Source organism: Cavia porcellus, unplaced genomic scaffold (assembly GCF_034190915.1).
Source record: "Cavia porcellus strain 051 isolate PalLab524CR breed Dunkin Hartley unplaced genomic scaffold, mCavPor4.1 scaffold_38, whole genome shotgun sequence".
Taxonomy (NCBI): Eukaryota; Metazoa; Chordata; class Mammalia; order Rodentia; family Caviidae; genus Cavia; species Cavia porcellus.
The window spans coordinates 6,435,222-6,457,112 of record NW_026947521.1 but is presented as its reverse complement, the minus strand read 5'-3'; the positions used below and the strand labels follow the sequence as shown (position 1 = coordinate 6,457,112).

At 41.1% G+C, this 21,891-nt stretch overlaps 1 protein-coding gene and 1 long non-coding RNA gene across 4 annotated transcripts in view; both read right to left on the bottom strand.

The window, feature by feature from the left end:
* Etfa (electron transfer flavoprotein subunit alpha) overlaps window positions 1-13,977 on the bottom strand; it is a 61,539-nt gene extending 47,562 nt beyond the window's left edge. Inside the window, exons 1-3 of one of the 3 annotated variants that reach the window (XM_063243535.1) lie at window positions 13,780-13,912; window positions 12,795-12,884; window positions 645-791 (exon numbers count right to left, since the gene is read on the bottom strand). In XM_063243535.1, coding sequence (XP_063099605.1) covers window positions 645-791; window positions 12,795-12,809 — 162 coding nt within the window. In that variant the 5' untranslated portion in view covers window positions 12,810-12,884; window positions 13,780-13,912. Of the gene's footprint in view, window positions 1-644; window positions 792-12,794; window positions 12,885-13,779 lie in introns of all 3 variants that reach the window. The other 2 variants (XM_063243536.1, XM_003463573.5) reach the window with 2 other exon arrangements.
* On the bottom strand, window positions 802-12,788 carry LOC134474802 (uncharacterized). Its single transcript, XR_010045653.1, has 3 exons — window positions 12,574-12,788; window positions 5,575-5,621; window positions 802-4,200 (listed from the first exon to the last, which is right to left on the bottom strand). It is a non-coding gene; the product is annotated as an uncharacterized LOC134474802 (long non-coding RNA).
* Window positions 13,978-21,891: the final 7,914 nt, after the last annotated feature.

The window sequence follows — 21,891 nt, the reverse complement described above, 5'->3', positions numbered from 1 at the left end:
ATGTATTTGTCTGTGAGGCCCAGCTGTACACTTAGCAACTTCTACACAGGATGAGAGGAGCAGGTGGCTCCTGCAGTGTAAGGGTAACTGAAGTGACATCTACCAGGCCACCAGCCCTGTAGATCTTGAATGCACCTCCCCAGGGGGTGGTTTGTAAACCTGTACCTATCTTATTTAACAACAAAAAACATGCACATCTTTTAGTACCACTTATAACTTGAAAAGAACAGTATTCACATTTAAATTCTTCTACCAATTAAAAATTAACACCCTTGATATTTTGTCCAGATTTACCACTTTCAGGAATTAGAAGTAATTAGCAAGCATATTCATCAATACAAAAAGGGATTGGCTATTAACCTCTATGGGGAATCAAACATTATCACTCTCCTTGGTATCTGATGGCACACGATGGTGCCAGGGGAACTAAATCAAGTATTCTACCTCATCTCAGAAGACAAAATGCTCAGTGAGCAAGCTTTTCAGCTCCTTCTTCGTGCATAGTAACGGCTGTGACGCTGGCCATATAATAAGGATTAGAGCCCACTTTAGGTTATAGCCCTCAGCATAATTCTCTGCTACCATCTATCCCTGTCTCTTGATGAAGATTGTATTTGCTATGGTTGACCTAAAAAATTTCTCACCTTGTCACATTTGGTTCCAGCTACTAAACAGGACACCTCACCTCCAAGGCGTCTGGCTGCAGTGATAGTGTTCAAAGTAATAGGTGCCAGGGAGTCATTCGCATGCTCAGCTATTACAAGGGTACTCTGAAATCGGAGCAAAGCGGCCTAAAAAGGAGAAAAAAAAAAAAAAAAAAAAAAAAAAAGGAAAACAATATTATCATAGATTTTTAAAAATCTAACTGTTAAGCATATATAACTTAAAAAAAAACCACTCTGTTATACTCAGTTCTATAAATGTGTTTATAAAATACTTGTCCAGTAGCAAAAATCAGGCTATTTGCATCTATCATTGTAATAACAATATCCTTGTCTAATATAAACTGAAATACAAATTAGTGGTTAAAAAAATTTTTTTAAGTAGGGCATAGTGGCACATGTCGATAATCCTAGTACTTTGGAAGGTGAAGCAAAAAGATAGCAAGTTTGAGCCCAGCCTGAACAACTCAGCACTTAGAGAGACACTGTCTCAAAATATAAAATAAAATAGGCTGAGGATATAGCTCACTTCAAAGGCTCTCGGTACAAATTTCCAGTACTGAAAAAAGACATAAATATTTCAAAACAGTTTCCCCACTAAGTTATATCCAATGAGTAACTGCTACATATTTAAATTTAAAATTCTTATAACTGTCAAATTAGAAACTCATCAAATCCTCTCAATTACATTCAGCTACACACTGGACTCCTAATCAATTACTAAAGTTGATTACTACTATGTCAGGCAAAAAGCATTCAATGCCAAAATAAATGAAAATGGAAATCTGTTTTAAAATATGACACTAGACAACAATTTTGATGAGGTTTCCACTGTTCAAATATACTTCTGAATACAGAAAAAAGCTATATACAGTATCTTACAACCAACCCTATCTAGTATAGATTATTAAAAGTTCACAGTCATCTGGAATAATTTCAAACACTAGGAACTTAAACCATAAAGTGAGTAACCTCCGCTGCTATGCCCTTCTGCCATGATGTTCTGTATAAAAGCAATGGAGTCACCAGCCATTGACCAGAACCTCTAAAACTGTGAAATGAAACAAATTTTCCTCCATTAAGTTGACTTTCTCAGATATTTTTCATAGCAAAGGAAACTCAATGGTTTCCTAACAGGGACTCAATGGTTTAACCAGTCTCTGTAGACATTTGGTTTACTCACAATTTTCATTATTATAAACAATGCAGAGAAAACAATCCTCATACCTAGACCTCTGCACTCAATCTCAACAGATGATACTCCCTTCTGCTATAGAATGATGTATTCTGACCAGAACAAGGCTAGACTTTACTCTGGCTGCTTTGCCTCCTTAAACTAGATTCTGGCCAACTGTCAACAAGGCAGGGATTTTTCTTCCCCAACACTGCTTGGCCCCATCATTGGTCCCACCTCTCTAAACTCCCCCACCTCCAATGAGCACAGTCCACAGCTAGGGTTGTCACATCTAGAGATGTGAGGGTTAGCCTTCCAGAGCTGGGAAGGCTTTCAGGGACATAATCCTGAGATAGGAGAAAAGTGAGGACATCATGGCAGGATATACCAGAGGACATAATCACTGCACTGTGGTGTTACTGGATGACATTTCGTGTCTTGTTCCTCCCTTTTTCATTCACTCAAAAGGAGAAAGAAAACGAGAGAACTTGACTTGTGGCTGCCAAATGAAGTACTTATTTATATAACATTTCCTTTTCTTTTTCTTACAAGTAAAAAATTTCCAGTAAGAAAGGAGGTTGTTCAAATTAAAGTAGAAATCTTTATGCACACCTTTAGATTCCTTTCCTATGAACAAATTCCTAGAAGTGCCAGGTGACAAGGTTGGCACAATTTCAACCTTTTTTGATAATGACTGACATAAGCTGTTCTTCAAAACATGTAGTAATTCACAATTCCTGAGTTGGAAAGTTCTTGGAAAGTAAATGGCATAGCTTTCTTTTTCATGTTCTCACAATCTGACATTACATTTTAAATGTATATCTACAGGATTAATTATATGGTACTTTGTTAATCAGAAGAGCACAATATCTTATAAAGGACTCTGTAATTAAGACTCAATGATATAATTTATGACTTAAATGATATTTCACAAAAATTGCTAGTAACAAACTATTAGCTATATATCAACACCATATGTTTTATTACATTTCACTCATCATTTACCATAAACATTATCATATTTCCGTCACTATTTGAAGAACAAATCCAAGATATGGTGGCACAAAGCCCATATTTGCTGAGAATTATAGTTCTATCATAAAATAAATTGAGTAGTCCTCCTAAGACACTGTCAAGTTTTTTTAGAACTTCCAGTGGGAGATTATACATGATTTTTAAAAAGACTGCTCAAAATGACATTTATGAGAGTAAAAAAACGACAAAAGAATCCACTCAGCTCACCTATCTGATCAGTGTTTACTAAACTCTACAAACATCATCAAGGCAAGGCATATTACTTTACTGGTTACTTTATACTTTTAAAAGCTTTTTCTATTTTGGTGCTTTACTTTCCATTTCTCAGACCATACAAAGAGAGGAGCTGCAACCGCTAGCATAGTTACGTGGCACAATTCCCTAGTAATGGTTATGTGAGCCTGGTGAGCATTCAGATGCTACTCCTCAATCCAGAGCCCAGGTTCCTCATATGTAAACTGAGGGAGAGGAACCAGACCAGAAGTTTTCAAACTACTTTTCATGAAACAGTTTCAGGAAGGCACCCAGGAACCACCACAAGGCACAAAGGTGGGACCTGGCAAAGAGCACTGCTAGAATGCACTTTTACACTTTGCTTTAACCTGATTAATGAACTCACATTTATAAAACACTGTACTAAGTAGTCTTATGGATCATATCATATTTACAAGTCACAAAAACTTGTATGATGTAGGTACTATTACTCTGATGCTATGGATTAAGAACTGTTGGTCAACTTAACGCCAGCTGGATTACATCAGCATGGCACTGAGCGAAGATGCTCCACCTGAAGAAAACTGCCAGCATAAATAGTTGGAAAAGGAGAGTGTTAGGGTGTTAATGCATTATTGCATTGAGGCATTGTGGGTTCTCCTATGAGCTGCTGTTTAAGCCATTGGTTCTCCTGGGAAAGCATTGGTCCTCACATGGAACATTGCTTCCTGGCTCTGGAGGGCAAGACGTGTGCTGCTTGGTCTCCAGGATGAACTCATCACGCTGCCTTCTTGGCAGGTACTTGACAGTGCTTGTCATCAGAGGAGCTCTGGGCCTCCATGTCGCTGAGGATGGCTGTGGTGCTTTTCAGAACAGCCCTGACCTTGTGAGTGTAACTTCTCGGCTCCAGCATAGAACCCTCAACCTACCAGCACAGCTCCTTCACCCCGCTAGCATGGACTTTCTGGCTTCCACCGCTGACCTTTGGGCCTTCCCGGCACGGATCCATAAAGAGACTGGTGTGAGTGCTTCTTGTGGGCTCTGGACCTCCAGTTGGACTCGTGGAAGGCATTTTCATGAGCTCTGGATTTTCATCTGGACTCATGTGGGACATTGCTGTGGGATTTAGGCTCTTGACTAAATATTCTGTGGATAGATTTTCTGCATTTTCTTATGTTAATTCCTGGTGACCATTATAAAATATTATAAACTCCATGTCCTGATTCTAATTGTTCTCTGCACAACCCCTAACTATATACCTGACTTCACAAATGAGAAATCTAGAGCTTCAAGGTTACCTAACTAGGTAGAGTGTGTACCAGAAATCGAACTCAGAATCCTGCACTTGCCAGGCAGGCACTTGTGCCACTGAGCTCTATCCCTGGCCCAGGTTACTTAGGTAGGAAGTAGAGCCAGGTTATTCTAAGTCCAGGAAGTCTGACTCCAGAGTTGGGGTTCTGAGTCAGTAACTCACATCAATGTATCATCATCTGTTTCGATATTATATATAGGTCAATTCCTTCCCGTATTTGACAAACATACTCTTACATTTTTTTTAAAAAACAAGCAAACAAAAAAGCACTGGTCAAAAAAAGAGACAAATTTGATTTCACAGGTCTCTTTAGCAGCTCTAAAATTCTATGACTCTAAAATTCTATTTTAAATAGAAGAAAGGTACAGAACATGACTAACAGTCAAAAAGTACAAGTTCACTGAAAAGGCTTTAAAACAAAAAAAAAAGTTTTTTAAATACAACCTATTGCCTCTCTGCACTTTAAGACTCTCTTTAACAAAAGTGATGGGAGGAAAAAGGAGCCAGATTCTTAGACTTTAAGGAAAGTAATTAATGCAGGCCAGTGTCACCCATAAATTCTTGGTCACCAGCCTTACCTGAACCCTCCTTGTTGGCACTCACCCTCCCTAGCAACTATTTCAAATGTACTCTCCTGATGTTCCACAAGCTGACAACACAGCCTGCCATCTCTTATCAGAGGTAGCCTCATCTCTAACAAGAGAAACTAAAGCCACTAGCAGGAACCTGCCTCCCCTTCTCACACTCAACAGAGATTCTTAGCCCTCAGCTATCACAAAGGAAGCTGCCATGGTACCTTCCTTCCTCCAGGGTCTGTTTCCTTTACTTCTTGAGTCCATTTCCTCACATCTACTCAGAGATTGTGTTCTTCAGTGCCATTCACTAATAATGTCTCTTGGGGCCAGGGATTTAACTTAGTGGCATAAGTGTCTGTCTGGCAAGCACAAAGCTGTGAGTTCAATCCTCAGTACCAAAAAAAAAAACGTTCCTATGATCTCTCCTGCCCCTGGTTCCTATCTATCAGCATTTAAACGTGTTTAACACTCCTCTAATTTTAAAGAGCCTCATGTTATAAAGCCACTAGTCCACATTCTACTCCAGAATCCACTTTTGCCAATTCTTTATCTTTCATTCATGCCTCTTTCAATTGGTTTTTGCCAACACTTTTCAGACTTTACCTTACTTATTCTCAGCAGTGATTACTCCTCTTCTTTCAGTTTATCACCTGTGTGGGAATGAATTGTACGTGTGTGTGTGTGTGTTTCCAATTATTATCTCGCTCCTAAGAGCTAGACCTATAATTAGTTATAACTGCTTATCAGAGCTTAACTTGCATGTCAAATGCTTTCCAATTCAACATGTCAAAATTTTAACTCATCTTTCACCTGTTCCTCCAGCTCCTTCCAAAACTACTCCTCCATACCCTAAACCATGATCCAAGAGTAATCTGTGGGTATTTTCTCAACTCTCACTCTCACCTCCCATTAACCTCTGAAGTCATAACAGTTTTTCCTTCTAAATACAGCATCTTTCCAATCCATTCACTCCTCCATCATGCCAAATCCAAGGGCAGGCCACAGTTCCTCTCCTGAATTACTCCATCAATATTTAAACTCCAACCTGTATCTAACTACAGTTTGCTTCCTTCCACTTCATTTCTCTTTCCATGGTATAAATCTAATATTATCTCCCCATTTAATACATTTTAATTGCTTCCTGCCCCTCTGGGATACAATAAACTAGTCTCTTTAGGCTGAATTACCAGGCAGTTAGTTATTTTGTGGCCTGATCTACTTCTCCAGCCATACATCACTCATTCATTTATACCTTATTTTCAGATACCTCAAACTGTCCTGCTCTGTCTGACCTGTATGTAGCCATTTCCCACAATGTTCTACCTATAGGATCTCTACCTATAGGATCTCCTGTTATCGAATTAGTTTTCAATTAAAAATCCTTAAGGAGTGTTCTCCCAAAAAACCTTAAATAGTTGCAGTGATACAGGCTCTAGCACTACCGTGTCAAGGTCTGAATCTTCCTCTACCATTAAATCTCTATGGTTCCACTGTTTGAGTGTAAATAGGGTCAATGATGATGATGCTAATGTCACAGAGTCATGATGATTAAACACATACTGTATATGAACTTCTGGTAGCATACTAAATGCTAAATGTTAGTTACATATATAAACCTTTGGATCTCCTCAGAGTAGGTAACTTTGCCAGAACCAACATGGCACCTATATGGCCTTCAGTACAGTACTTAGCATATTCACTTAGTGATATGTATTTGAGGAACTTGTTTTCCCCACTTGCTGCTGAGTATGGGACCATGTCTGATTTTTCTAACATTCACCCTAACCTCTTCTTGAGTATCCAGCACAGAGCAGCTTTCCAATACTTCAACAGAACATTCTTTTTAAAAACTTTCTTCACCAAGAAAATGAGAAGAGAAGTCATAAACTGGGAGGAAATATTTGCAAAAGACAAGTTCCACAAAGGATTGCTATTTAAAGGTACAATAAACTCTTAAATTTCAATAATTTCTATTATTAACCAATTCAGTTAAAATATGGACAAAGTTGAGCTAGAAATGTAGCAAAGTGGTAAAGCACTCATTTGGCATGTGTGGGGCTCTAGGCTCAAACCTCGTCACCATCAAAAAAATAAATAAATGTTTACAAAAAGGACAAAGATGCTGAACAGAGACCTCATCAAAGGAGATACACATGTGGCCAGTAACCATGCAAAATGAGTTTCAGCATCACAATTACTATGGAATTGCAGATTAAAACAATGAGACACTCCCTATACACTTACTAGAACAGTAAAAATTCCAAACATGATACCCAATGCTGTGGGAACATATGGAACAAGAGGAATGCTCATTTACTGCTGGTGGGAATGCAAGATAGTACAGTCACTTTGGAAGATAGGCTAGCAGTTTCTTATGAAACTAAGCATATCCCTGCCATATAATACAGCAATTACATTTCTTGAGATTTACACTATGAGTTGAAATTGTACATCCACACAAAATCTGTACATAGATGTCCACAGATGCTTTTTTATACTTATTGAAACCCAGAGAAATGTTCTACCTATAGGACAATAGGTGAAAAGTACATTGCTGGGGGCTGGGGATTTAGCTCAGTGGCATAAGCACCTGCCTTGCAAGCAGGCAGTCGTGAGTTCGATCCCTGGTACCGACAAAAACGAAAAAGACAAAAAAAAAAAAGAAAAGAAAGAAAGAAAAGTAAATTGTTGTACTTTTGTTGTACTTTCACACAATGTAATATCTTTAGCATAATAATAAAGGAACTATCAAGCCATGAAAAGATGTGGAAGAACCTCAAATGCATAGTGATAGAAGAACGGCTGAAAAAGACTTCATGCTGTGTGAATCTGACTATGACATTTTGAAAAAAGCAAAGGTATGAAAACAGAAAAATGATCAGTGATTGCCAGGGACTTGGAGCAGAGAAATGCACACACAGAGGACAGAGGATGTTTGGGCGGGGAAACTATTCTGGATGAGGCCATAACAGTAGGCACAAGGCAGCAAACATTTGTCCAAAGCCACAGAATGGGCAACACCAAGAATAAGCCCTACTGTAAACCACATTCATGGGGGATAATGATGTCGATGCAGGTTCATCAGCAATGATAAGCAACTCTCGTGCTGTGTATTGACGGGGGGGGGGGGGGGCAGCAGGTTGTCTGTGAACACCCTGTACTCTGGCTGGATTTTGCTAAGCATGAACCTAAAACTGTTGCTTTAAAAACATATTTTTTATAATTTTATTGTATAAATTGAGTTATAAAAAGCAATTTTAAGTCAGTGATTCTCCAACACTGGACATAATGAACCACCCAGAATAGAATAGTTCCTTAACTTTTCTAATAACTACCAGCTAGTACAAAGCTATGAAATTAATTACAGAGAGTGAATGCTTATAAATCTGTCACCACCTTACATCTGTGTCTTATATGGGTGTGGGTGACTGCAGAAGTTTCTTGGTGAGTGCTCTTGAAAACCACTGTGAAGGCTCAAGACACAGGACCAGGCAACAGGACAAGCTGTACTATGACCCTGTGGACAGAGACTGCAGGGAAATGAAGCCAGCGGGCAGAGCTGCTGCTTTTCATACTGCAGGACTGTTTTTTCCTCATTTCCAGGGTCCCTTTAACGTATTCCATATTACTTCAGGCAGAATCCACATGGACTCTTAGGTTGCTGTTATTGCTTTTAATTCTGAATAACAAACATGGTTAATGCTTTCATTTCTGTTTTTAATTCAATGCTGGAAATACCATATTTAAAAAGTAAAATGTGTATCTAATAAGAACATACATGCTACAAACCAAATACAAACAATAAGGTAATTTAAGACAAAAGTCAGAAAAGGAAATGATGCTGTTAATCTGAAGAATACTCTTCGCCCTTACTGTTCCTACATTTCACTAGCCAATCACAAGTTAAATACCTTACAAGTACAAAACACTTTGACAGATACCCTTCAGACTCTCCAGCCCTGGAGCAAGATTAACCCTCTCTCTCTTCACCTTCCTACAACACTGATCACACTTCGAGTTGCATGCTCAATGTGTGTCTTCTCCAGTCTGTTTGCACCACATGTCAGGTCTGGGATGAGATCTCAGCACACCCCTTGTGCCTGTCATTCAGATGGCCCTTGGTGAATGCTTAGTGACTAAATGAAAAGTTTCCCCCAAAATTGAAAAGCACCTGTGCCTCTATCATTGATAACTCCATCAACTATGTACATATAAGGATGGGTGCCTAAGCAGTAGACAAATTTGTTAAACCACTAAAGTAGATACCTATTTTGCTTTTAGAGAATGTATCTAGATTACCAACTAGACTTGGTACCAAACAGAAAAATGTGAACATTTTTCTTTTGCATAGCAGCCATATACCTTTTTAAAATTGAGATAGCACATGTCTTGGGGAAGAGTTTAAAGAGGTTACCATGCAGCACAGCACAGTGTCATTTAACTCTAATTCCAGTAATGAGAGGCTGAGGCAGGAGGATCTCAAGATCAAGCTCAGCCTGGGCAACTTAGAGAATCTCTGTCCCAAAATTTAAAAAGTAATAATAACATTTAAAAGGGTTGGCGATGCACTTCAGTGTAAAGGCCTGGGTTCAGTCACCAGTTATTCTCCCTGCCCCCTTTCAGAGTCAAACTTTTGAAAAGAACAGACACCAACTACACTGACTCACTTTCCCTTTTCCCCTTACATCAGAACAAACAGGCTTTCACTTCCACCATGACTGAGTCCATTTCTTCAAAGCAACCAACAATCCTGTACAGTCCAAGTCCAACAAACCCACTTGGTCCTCTCTCTTACTCAGCCACAACTACTCTTGACACAGCTTTCACTGTTCAGTTTCTCGGGGTTCCTCCTGGGACTGTAACGCACACTCATGCAGGGAATGACTACAGGCAATGGAAGAAAAACAGCTGGCTTCTGATGCCCTGCTTATCCCCTGAAAAGCTACTCATAACCTGAAGCAGCAGGGATAATTTAAACCCAGTCATCTTTTGAAACCCATGGGATGCAGGGAGAGGGGACTGGAGATGAAGATTCCTTATTTCTTAACTCCTCCAAAACAAAACAGCAAGAATAATCTTTATGACTTTTCCAAGTCCTACTCAAAAGGATAAATAGTTACCTATCCCTATTTTAACATACATTTTATAATAATAAATGTATTTATGTACTTAATTTGTGTTTAATTGTTTCTGTACTTAACCTACTTTAACCTCTTCAGTAATGAAATATAGTAGCTATTAATCATGGCCAGAAATGTCACATGACATTGATTATAATATTAAAAACAATGTATTTCACTTTAACATACAAGATTCTCAGGAAAAATTGGCAGGAAGCATAATTTTACTGAATTTACTTTGTGTAGTAAATTTTCTTTTAGAACACCACCAAAACTAGCTTTCTTCTCTCAAAAGAAACAAAAGTTTGCATGTGAATTAGAGTTCAATCTCATTCATCAGTGCTGTGCAATAGACTGAAAAACAACACATTCCTTCATACCAATTCCACAGCTTCTCAACCTGACAAACATTCCTGCCATCTGCCAATGGGACAATATCAATAACCCTCAAAATTGTTGCTTTCTCCACATAAAATGTTTTTGGCACCTTATCAGTCAACAAATCACTTTTTAAAACACATTAATAAAATAATTCAGACCGAACTAGCAACCCCAAATGGATAAATGCTAACTAACTGCAAATGCCTGTCTGTTTTTCTCTTAGTATGCATTCTGGTTCTGTACTGTTGACAGAAAAACAGAACAAAACACTCTGTCAGTGGACAACTTTGAGGTCCCTTTCCAAAGATGAAGGACACTGCTCAGTGGCACAAATCAGTCCAAACTGGTAGACGCAGAACTAACATTCTAACAGTCTACGGTTAAATTTTTTTTAATTATGATTTTTAAAAAATTATGAAATGTATTATCTAAATCATTTTTAAGTATATACTAGTATTAACTACATTCACTTTTTTCTTTCTTTCTTTCTTGTCGTTTGTTTATTTGAGACAGGGTCTCATTATGTGGTTCAGCCTCATCCTGAACTCACTATGTAGCCCAGGTTGGCCTTGAAATCCCCTAGATCCTCCTGCCTCAGCCTGTCAAGCGCTGGGATTACCAGGTTAAACATACATTCACATTGTTGTGGTAACAGTTGAAGGTAATCTTTCTTGTAAAGACTGTTCCTACCTTTACCATTAAAAGGTGTTTGGTTTTTAAAAATGAATCTTCTTCCTAAACAAAACCAATTAGTTACAGAAATAATTATTTAAATTTCAAAAATAGGGATTTGAGATAAGCCATTTTGACTTTATGGTATCATAAACGTACACACAAACAATGGCCAATAAGTTTCCACTTCTCAAATATGAGACAACCTGAGCATCAAAGTAAATAAAGGTAATAAGAGATGATAATCTGCTAAAGAAGGATACATGAGTCCATACATACATAAATAAGACAGAAGGAATGTTCTTCCACATAGTACAGTGGTGGAAAACCTATGGTATACACGTTTTCCTTTTAAGACAAAAGATGGCAATGTGTAAGCTGTTTTTTCTAAACTAAAACTTCAGTATTGAGGTTTAATTGCAGAGTTGGTTTTTTGTGATAAGTAAGTGGGTTTTGGGTTGCAGTTTGGGCACTCATCTCTAAAAAGTTCGCCACCATGATACATTAGAATATAATACAAGAAATGCAGAAAAAATGATGCAATAGTAAATCACCATTTTGCATCACAGTAATCATTTCTCAGGCAAGAGTGAAAGCATACAACAAATAAGTTACCATCTCAATGTATTTTTCCACCAACTAGTTAAAAATCACAAAGGGAAGAGTAATTACTTCAGAGTGCAATAACTTGGCAAACAACTCATAACCTAAATGACTTAACCTAAATAACTAAAGTTTACATCACCAGTAATGTAATAAACCAACACCTCCTAGCATGGTACACTAAGAATAGCAAGATTGCTTCTGTGATATCCCTGTCAAGAATACAAGACTTGAATCTAACTGTGCAGAAAACTAAAACAAATTGGGTAACAGTCTGCAAAACAAGCCTATACCCTTCAAAAATGTCCAAGTTATCAAAGCCAAAGGAAGGTTGAGGAACTTTTCTAACAAAGATATTAAGAGGCATTAAAACTACATGCTGGGCATCTGGACCATCTTAGACCAGAACAGGAAAAATTGCTATAAACAATATTAACAAGACAACTAGCAAAATCTGTATGTCTCTTAATAGAAAATAGTATTTTATCATTGTTAAACTTCTTGATTTTGCCAATTTTCTGAGGTTAGGAAAGTGAACCTCCTTGTTCTTTTAAAACACACACAAAATCATTCAAGAGTAAAGGGCATATCTGCACATACTCTCAAAACACTTTAGAAAGATGAGACAGTAATCTGTACTATGTAGAAAGAGAAAGCAAATGTGCCTAACTGCTGTAAGTTGGTGAAATTTAGAAAAAAGTTTAGACAATTTTTTGTACTTTGTTGAAGCTTTTCTTTGAGTTTGAAATTCCATCCAAATTTAAAAAGCTAAATATGTGTTATGTATATCTAGGTCCCTCCTATAAGTATTCTCACTATTTCGTACCTGCTTGAAATGCAAAACTTCTAAAACATCCTAATGACTTTTGAGCAGCTCCTCTACTAAACTTGACTTAGAGCAAGTCAAAGTCAAAGTCCTGGACAAGCCACAATTGAGATTGGGAAACTGTCGACACTGGCCAACTGTGTAGCAAGTCAGAGCTACTTAAACTAATCACTCCTTTTCTGTTAACTTTACAAAAATACTGAGTGCTAAATTCTCCCTACAATTACATCAGACATGTAAGGTGCCCACGAAGGTTAAGTGCCGTCCAACTTCTGCAGAGAACAATTCTCCGGCAAGTATAGCTCTGGTTCCTGGAATTTTCAAAAAAAAAAAAAAAAGACTCTAATTTGTTTATGTCTATGTCCTCTAAGGAAAAAGAAAATCTCCTAGGATCGACAGTACTCACACCTGAAAAATGTGACCTTGAACTTTTAAAGAGAAGGGTAATCAGTATTTTTTATAGAATAAGGAATAAGCACAAGGGTGTCTATGAACACCCACTAAGACCCATGAATTGCAAACTGCAGCTCCCCCCACCAAAAAAAGGGAAGAATTGCAAATTAACAGGAAACTACCTAAGTTTGGCAGTTCTATTTCTCACCTAACCAAAATGTAGGTTAGAAAAATGTACAGAAGCCACAACGTAAATGATTGACTTGTAACTAGTCAGTTCCCACCTACAGTTCTTCCCCAGCATTTGTGTCCTATGAATCCTCCCAAGAGAAGACAGAATTGTGCTGGAGGATTTAGAATCTTGATACTCCTCAAAGCATCAAGACATCTGCCACCATCAACAACGCCTTCGCAATTTAACCAACAACCTGCTGCTCCAGAAGCAGGTAGGCCTGCACAGCCCGTACGGGTCACCCGCCACCCCCACCCTGGATGTAGGTTCCCGGCGGGGGGTGGATACTCCGGGATCCCGCGGTCCGGGCTCTGACCTTGCCAGGGCCTTCCGACCCACTGTCAACCGGCGCGGGACCCCCGCATCCCTAAGTGCCCAGGAGCCGCGGGTGGGCGGGGCCAAGGGCGGAGAAGTTGCTGCGGCCCGCGACCACTGACCAGCGCAGGCGCCCGGAACATGTCCCGGACAGGCCTCAAAGCCTTGCGCCCGCACCACACGCGGAACCGGTGACCTTCCCGAGACCCTCACGGGGACTGCAAGCGAGATCGGAACTTCCGCACTCGACCTCCGTCTGTACTCACGGTTCGCCAGAGCCGCCCCGGAACTGCCGCCCGGAACATGGTCTGTGTTGCAGCCGGGCCAGTGGTCCCTTGGCCTCAATCTCCAGACCCAGGCGTCAGTACCCCACTGGTGATTAACTCTCGCGAGACTCGCGAACGACAGCGGGTGGCGGGCCGGGGTCGGAGCTCGCAGTTCCCACTTGCCCATTGGGCGGACGCACAGCCAATAAGGAGGGCGGAAAGCTAGGGGCGGGGCTTGGAAGTGGAGCAAAGGTGAGCCGCTTCCCGAGGGGGAGGGGGGCGTGCTCAGGTGCTGTTGTCGAGCTGTTCCCTAAGGGGCGCAGAGTCGGGCGCCCAGGCCATCTCCGCGCCGCCTGTGACCCCACAAAAGCCACCCCTGCGCTCCCTTCTCATTTACTCACTCATCTTGTCACGGTAGAAGCGTTGCCCCTCTGCGCTACACTTCTCCGGGGAAGAGGAACTCAGTAAACGGTAGGGGAAAATCTGGGAGCCGCGGACGTTGCCCCGCCCCGTCGCCCTCCAAGATCTCGGCGATGCCTTCAGCTCCAGCCCCTTGAACTCAAACTGGGTCTCATGGAAGTGGAAGAAGGGGGAAGGGTACTTAAGAAAAACCAGAAAGAGTATTTTATCAGAAACCCGGCAAAAATTTGGGATATATAGTAACGTCCTTCCCTGCCTCCCCACCCATGACAACAGAGGAGAGGCTTTGCCAATCCTACCTCACTGGCAGAGTTGGCACCCCCCAGGCTCCCGTGACCGAGGCATCGAACCCATGGACCCTGAGGACCGCGACGGATCACCAAAAGAGCAGGGCAGTGCCGAGAAACAGTGACAGGAAACGGCCTGACCAGATTTGCTGTGAGCACCGCACCGGACTTTGGGAAGGGGCAGCATAGAGATGGGTACAGAGGAATAGACAAGTGCTTGCAGCACAAACACCAGTCAATGTATGTACACAATCATTGACATTACAGGATTGTATTTTTGCGGGGGGCAGGATCTCATTAAGCTGCTTCCAACTTGCAATCCTCCTTCCTCAGCCTCCTCATTGCTGGAATTATAGGCATGCTACTGTGCCTAGCTCTATAAGCACCCATCTAACCTTTCCCACTCTGCTTTGGTAGCAGGACATGTGGATTCCAGGCTTATATTTGTGTCCGCTCAGTGAGGAGTTATAAAAATATTTGTCCAAAGAGAAAACAAAGGGAGAAAGCAGGAGGATGAAGGAAGATTTGCCACAGCCTGCTCTTGAAGAATGCCTCTGACCTGCTTGGAAAACTCCCTTTTCCTCTCAACAGGTCGATTTCAGAAGTAGCCCCTCCAGGATTCCTGGTAGAAACAGAAGAGAAAGGTGGTGAGACAGACTAAGCCAGGGCCACTGTTATCTGGGTGTCAACACTGGTGCTTCTTGTATCCTTGTCATCGATTCTAGATTTTCCTCCATCTGCCCACATGTCCTCTGGAATTATGGAAGATTCTGGGCCTGAACACCAGGCCTCCCCCAGCCAGCGTTGCTATACTGTTCTTGTCTGTTTGCTGTCACAACTGGGCAACAAGTGCTAAGAGACATTGAGTGAGTCCTCTGGGCCAAGATGGTGACTCCTTCTTGTCTTTGGGTCCCCGGTATAAGACACCCAAATGTCCATTTGGCTATGGAAGCCAGCAGCTCAATAGGATTCTTGCTGAGTCTTCTGGTGGAAGATTCCCTCCCTTTGGAGATGACTGTCTTTAACCCTGCAGGGCTGCATCAAGGTGCAATATGATTGAAATTGGACGTGGTATCCCAGAAGATGAACCCCATCTTAAAGTGCTGCTTTCACGCTGCAGTGGGCCCTCAGCGGACCATTCCAATACCTTTTAGTCCAGAAGAGTCTGGATGACACAGCATATGACTCACTCAGGCAGTCCTGTGATAATGGACTGATTTCTAAAACCTCCATTGCAAAAAGCAAATTGGGACCATGATCAGATGCAATGTTGCTTGAGATCAAGTGCTGGTGAATCAGATACTGGATAAACCCTGAACAGTGGGGCTGACTGAGGTGTAGCAGGAAGGAAAGGTAAACAGTACCCAGAATGTAGTCAGCCCTGTCAGGATGAATTGTCGCTCTGCCAGCATAGCAGGGTTCACTGTGCTCAACTTGCCTCTGTGAGACAGGGGCTCATTCAGCACAACAGAAGCCAGACCAGCCTCTCTAATGGGCACCTATGCTGCTAAGCTCATCTGCCTGTGTCTCTGCCACCATAGTTGCTGGATGTACTGTGGCTGATGACAGAGTCGAGCTGAGTTAAATGGTCAAGACATTTTTGTCTTCCTAATTATTGCTGCCTCTTCCATGGTAGAGGCTTTCTGGTGGGCATTAACATGTGATATACAAAGATCTTCATACTTTGCCCCCAATCCACATATCTAGTTTCATACTTCCATCCCATATCTCCTGTCCTCCATCTTCTTCCAGGCCACTTGTGAGCCAAGTAGTCCATTCATCACTACACTCCTTACCAGTACTAATTTGTAAACTTCTCTGCCCACACGAATAGATGGCCAAGCGCACATCCAAAAGCTCTACTCACAAAGTTTCCCTTCACCATTGCCAAGTGGGGCTGTAATGCAGCTGCTCTCCATTCTTGCTTGAATTCACAGAACCTCTGTACACTGCGTATGAGATTTTCTCTCTGCTAGCCAGAAGTTTGTAAGGGATCCATCCTATCTACAGCTATAAGTCTGAGCTGAGGGAGAAGGAAGACATAGCAGTGGATACAGGGTCCAGGGTGCCAACCTGTGCATCTTGCTGTGCCCTTTGATCATCACTGTGCTCAGCCCCAGATGTACCCATTCACCCTAAGATAAAACTGCTGCTGCCTGTCTCATGTGATTTGTTGGGTTTGACAAAACCTAGCTCTTGATGGATAACGCTGAAGTCCTATGTCCTATGATCCACTGCAATAGGACACTACGAATATTTTCCAAAAAGTCCATAAATCTCTATAGTATGGCCCTGCTCTAATGGTACAGGGGGCTTTGTTGCGATTCTCCCAGGGGAGTTTGCCATAAACTTTACACAGCATTTTATAATACTAGTGGCACTGAGGAAGCACAAACAGCCAAGTATCAGGACTGGCCACACCACAACCTGGGCCTGTTGCATTTTTTTTCTACTCTGAGCTCCACTTACAGCTGATGGTCCTCTGTGTAGCAGTTATACAGGCTGAGCCAGTATTTTTAGGCATAGGATACATTGTGTCCAGAACCCAGAGAGGCCTCTGGGGCCTCAGGATTCCTTTTTCATGGTGGGAAGTGCAATATGAAATCATTTGTCCTTTTCTTCAAATGGAATGTCCTGGCGCGCCCCTGACTCTGGACTTGTAAACTTATCTTCCTATTGAGGCAGACCCCTCTGTACATCTCCCACCCTCTAAAGCACATGTGTCAGGTGAAGGCCTCTAATGTACCAGTCACCCTGTGTCCATCTGCTGAATCAGTGTGATGTCACTGATGTAACACATCAATGCCATGTTCTTCAGTGTGTCCAGATGGTCCACATCTCTACAGACTGTGTTATGACAGATGCTGACTGTTACCATAGCCACAGGGCAAAACTGTAAATATACACTGTTGCTTGTTCCATGTGGATACACACTGTTTCAAAGGTTGGTTTTCTCCCAGGGATAGAGAAAGCTGTCTACATAAAAGGTACTTAAGGTTGTATCTCTCTCTGTTCTGGTAAAGACCAGCATTGGAGGGCTGGCTGCCACAGGGCTGACACATAGTTGTATTTTCTACTGTCTGCCTCCCTCCTCTAGGCTCCATCTGGTTTCTACAGGGACAATACTGGTAAATTAAAAGGAAAATGATACTTAAAGGCAAAATCCTTGAAGTTTTCCCTGTTGCATGTTGTCAAGGAGGTTTGCTAAGTTTTATACATGGTTCTCAGTTACCTGTCAGTCATCTCTAGTGTTTTATAGTATTTCCCTAAAGTGTCTTAGGGGACTTTAACAGTTGTCACCCCAGGCCCTTCTTTTTGTAGCTATTATTTCACCCATGTTCCACAATTGTCTTAATACACTCCTTTCCGGAAGCAAATCATCTCAATCCACTGCAAGTGAGATGTTTTACAACTGGGCCATCACCTTGTGCAAAGGGATGCCTTTGTTCTAGCTCTGAGCAGTGATGAGGTCCTCAGTGCCAGTGTAGTAAACCATTATGCTACTTCCAAGTTCCCTCACATCACCTGCTTTCTTGGGCCACTCCTACACTCCTCCTTCTCTTGGGAGCAGGCTCTGAGACTGTTCGAGGTACATAGACATTATTGGGGTGCACATTTAGTATCTATGCCCATGTAAGGGAACCAGCAGAAGCAGAATTTGGCAGAAGAAGAAGTGACACCGATACACAGGCTGAACAATAATATAATAGGAATTCTTCTGTTTTGAATTGGATAGCGATGTATTGCATAAGCATGCTTTAAAAAAAGGTACAATATATGTCTACATTAACAGATAAGCAGTCACCACAATATCCCAAAAACGTAGAACCACCATCAAAAAATTAGAGATTTTAAATGAAATGTATTAGCTAATGTGGTTCATTTAAAATAAAATATCTTATTATGTCAGAATTCCTTCACAAATGTAAGTGGCTTGTTAATCAAAGAATCCAAACACCCATTTAACTGATAAACCATTAACTAATGGCAAGTGAAACTGGGTTTGATTGCAGTGGCTGAGTAGATATGTCCTGAGACAACTTGTTCCATATTATGAGATTTTAGTGAGAAGTGTGGTGAGGGAAGAAACCTTAGTAAAAGTTAGAAGCCAAGAGAAATTATTTCAAGTGGTTTTCCTTAGTGTTTCATGAATTGCCAATGCTGTTTAGCTAGTATTATTTCTTTGAGGATCTTAATGCCATGTGTTCAAAGTGACTGTAGAAAAGAACAGTAGAATTCTAAAGAAACTGAGACAATACTATGAATAATCTAAAGTGGAATCTGCTAAGATGTAGTACAATTGGTGTTTGAATAATATGCATAAAACAGGAAAAGTCTTCATCAGGAAAATTTGAAAGCTTGTAAAATTATAAGGTGTGTGAAGCCTTTCATTCCATCCATCATATTATCCATTAGCACATACTCAGTTAAAAATATTCTGATTCTAATGTGTGTTACTGTGTTACAGAATCAATGGTGAACTTCATTCATCCTCCTGGACTATTATCAGTTCTCTGAAGTCTTGTCAAAAATAGAAACTGAATATTCTGATTTGTCCTACCACACACCAGCTTGATGAGTTAGCTGTAGGCCTAAGTTAAATTGTACTCAGATGATCCTAACAGCTTACTTTATGGTAGGCAAAACTTTGAAATAATCCAAACACCCATTTAACTGATAAATGAATTAACAAACTACAGGCTATTGTATACCAATAAGGCACATGTTACTCATACATGCAACAATGTAGACGAAAATCAGAACACTGTCTTAGAAGCCAGGAATCAAAGAGGCACAACTCCCTCTACATGACAAACTGTAGGGACAGGAAAGAGGCCGATGGCAAATGGGTGGGAGGTAACTTTCTAGGGAGGTAAAAGTGTTATGCATCATGAAGGTAGTACATGCAGCCTTGTATGCCTTTACCAAATCACATATTTACAGTCGGTAGATTTTGCTATAGGTAAGTTCACCTCACTAAAGCTGACTAAAGCACAGCTCAGTAAAGCTGTGAAAAACACATCAGGTCACCAGCTTGAATCCTCTGCTTTTGCAATTTCCAATCGGATAGCAGATAGAAACATAAATGGAAACATTTCATTTTAAAATCTGACCCAGATCTATTGCTAGCTCTAACTTCCTGCTGCCACCCACATCCACACCATCCTCACCTGTTAACTGGGACTATTGCAGTAGCCTCCCAGGTGGGCTCTCAGTCTCCGCTAGAGTCTACAGAACAAACAATGATCTTCTTAAAGCATAAATCACCTCCACTGTGTCTACTCAGCACTCTCTCATTAGCCAGGGGTAAAATCCAAAGCTCTTTTCACGGCTGCAACTGCCAACTTGGCCTGGATGGTCAACCTATCTCCTTCTCTCACTGTTCCTCAAATGCAGAGGTCTTCTGCCACCCGGTGCTTTGTACTGTCTGTACTTCCTGTCTGGAATGATTTTCTTCTCGTCTCCTACATGATTCACTTCCACTTTCTGCTCTCTCTACTTCCTTACTATGCTTTATTCTTCAAGGCCTTTGTTCTGCTCATTGCACACTTTCTGGGTGAGCAATAAATGGTGAATGAATGAACTACAGAGCATTTACCCATGAAACCTTCTCAGACCACTTGTATTCGGTTATCCTTCCTGCTTTCTGAAATTTGCTATACTTGTTAATTGACTGTTTTTAGCAACAGTTTTATTGAGATACAATTTACACACCATAACTTTTACCCTGTTAATTATACAATTCAGTGATTTTTGGTAACTTGCAGTATTGTACAACCATCATTACAGTCAATTTGAGTGTTCACATTGCCTCCAGCCAAGTACTGATGAGAACTTAAAGAAATTGGCACCCCCATGTGTTGCTGCTGAGAGTCGTCATGGTGCTTTGGTAAAGTCTGGGGTTCTTCAAAACATTAAACATGTACTCTATGACCTAGAAATTCCACCTATAGACCTTTGCCCCAGAGAAATGAAACCCTCATCCTGCAAGAACTTGTACAGGAATGTTTAGGAGTTATTCCTAACACCTGAAAAAGTGAGATAACCCAAACCCATCAACTGATAATACGACATATCCACACAGTACAGTGTCATTCAGTAATAAGGGCTGAGGTAGGAATACACAATTCAACACAGAGGAGACCTGAAAACACCATCCCAGGTGGAAGATCGCTGTACTTGCTGCACCGTGTGATTCATTTATATGAAACGTCCAGAGTAGACAGATCCGGAGACAGAAAGTAGACCAGTGTTGCTTAGGGCTGGGAAGGAAGAATGGGGAGGGACCACTAGTGGTTATGTACAATGACTGTGACTGTAGCTGCATAAGTGTGAGAATATGCAAAAAACCAACTCTGAATTTTACTCTTCAGACAGGTCAATTCAGACCATGTGAATTTAATCTCAACGAAACCCGTATACAGTACACCCGGACCCTGCGACGATGAGGAAAGTTAAGTCCTCTCATTGATATTCCCTTTGAAAAAATAGTCAGAAAAGCTAGTCCTGTAACTTAGGAGTTACCAAGAGCTGACCCGTGTCTCACATCTCAGTCTCTCTCACCTGGGCTGACGGACTCCAGAACTCGAGCCAGCTGCTTGCTCTGTGCAGTTTAACCTGCTCATCCCTCCCTTTTCCCTGCTCTTCCTGTACTGCCTGTGGTCAGTGCTTCCCATAGCTGCCCCACAATGTTGGAACTTGTGCGGAAGCTGGGTTTGCACTATTTTTTAGTGAATGTTTGAAAGGTCACGGAGGTTTGGCCTGAGAACCCTGTTCCTAGGGGGTCCCTCCCCCATTTCAATTCAGGCTACAGGTTTTCCTAGAACCCGCTTCATGTTTTCCAAGCTCATCTGTGTTCTCAATGAACAATTATAAGACATTCTGCCTTTCTAAATATTGCACATGGGAATGGCCCTACCTTGTTAGCAACAGCTGCCAACAGGACTTTATTTTTAATACTAAAAGCACCCACATATGATTTTAACTTTTAGATTCTCTTTTCAACTTATCTGTTCCTCCCCATGTGTTGTCATTTCTCTATTTGAAAACCATGACCGTGAAACCTTGAACATTTATGGGTTATGTAAACAGCTTCCCTTGGTATATTTTTAATAATCGCTACTCTTATGATTACCAGATGTTGAAATCCCAAATGGTAACAGAGTGACAGGCCTAAGGCAGGCTTATTTGAGCAAGAGAAATGTGATGGTTTTTGTTCTCTGTGAGCTAGCAGGTGCCACCCTGGGTCTGTATCCAGTTTCTCTGTGTTTAACTGAGCTGTTTCTCACAAGCACCTTAATCACAGGGAACTTCTGAGTCTTCTTTGGTAAAAGGTGATGCCTTCCTCACAGGGTTTGGGTGAAGCATGTGTAGGATTATGTATTAGTTCCCTAGTGCTGCATAA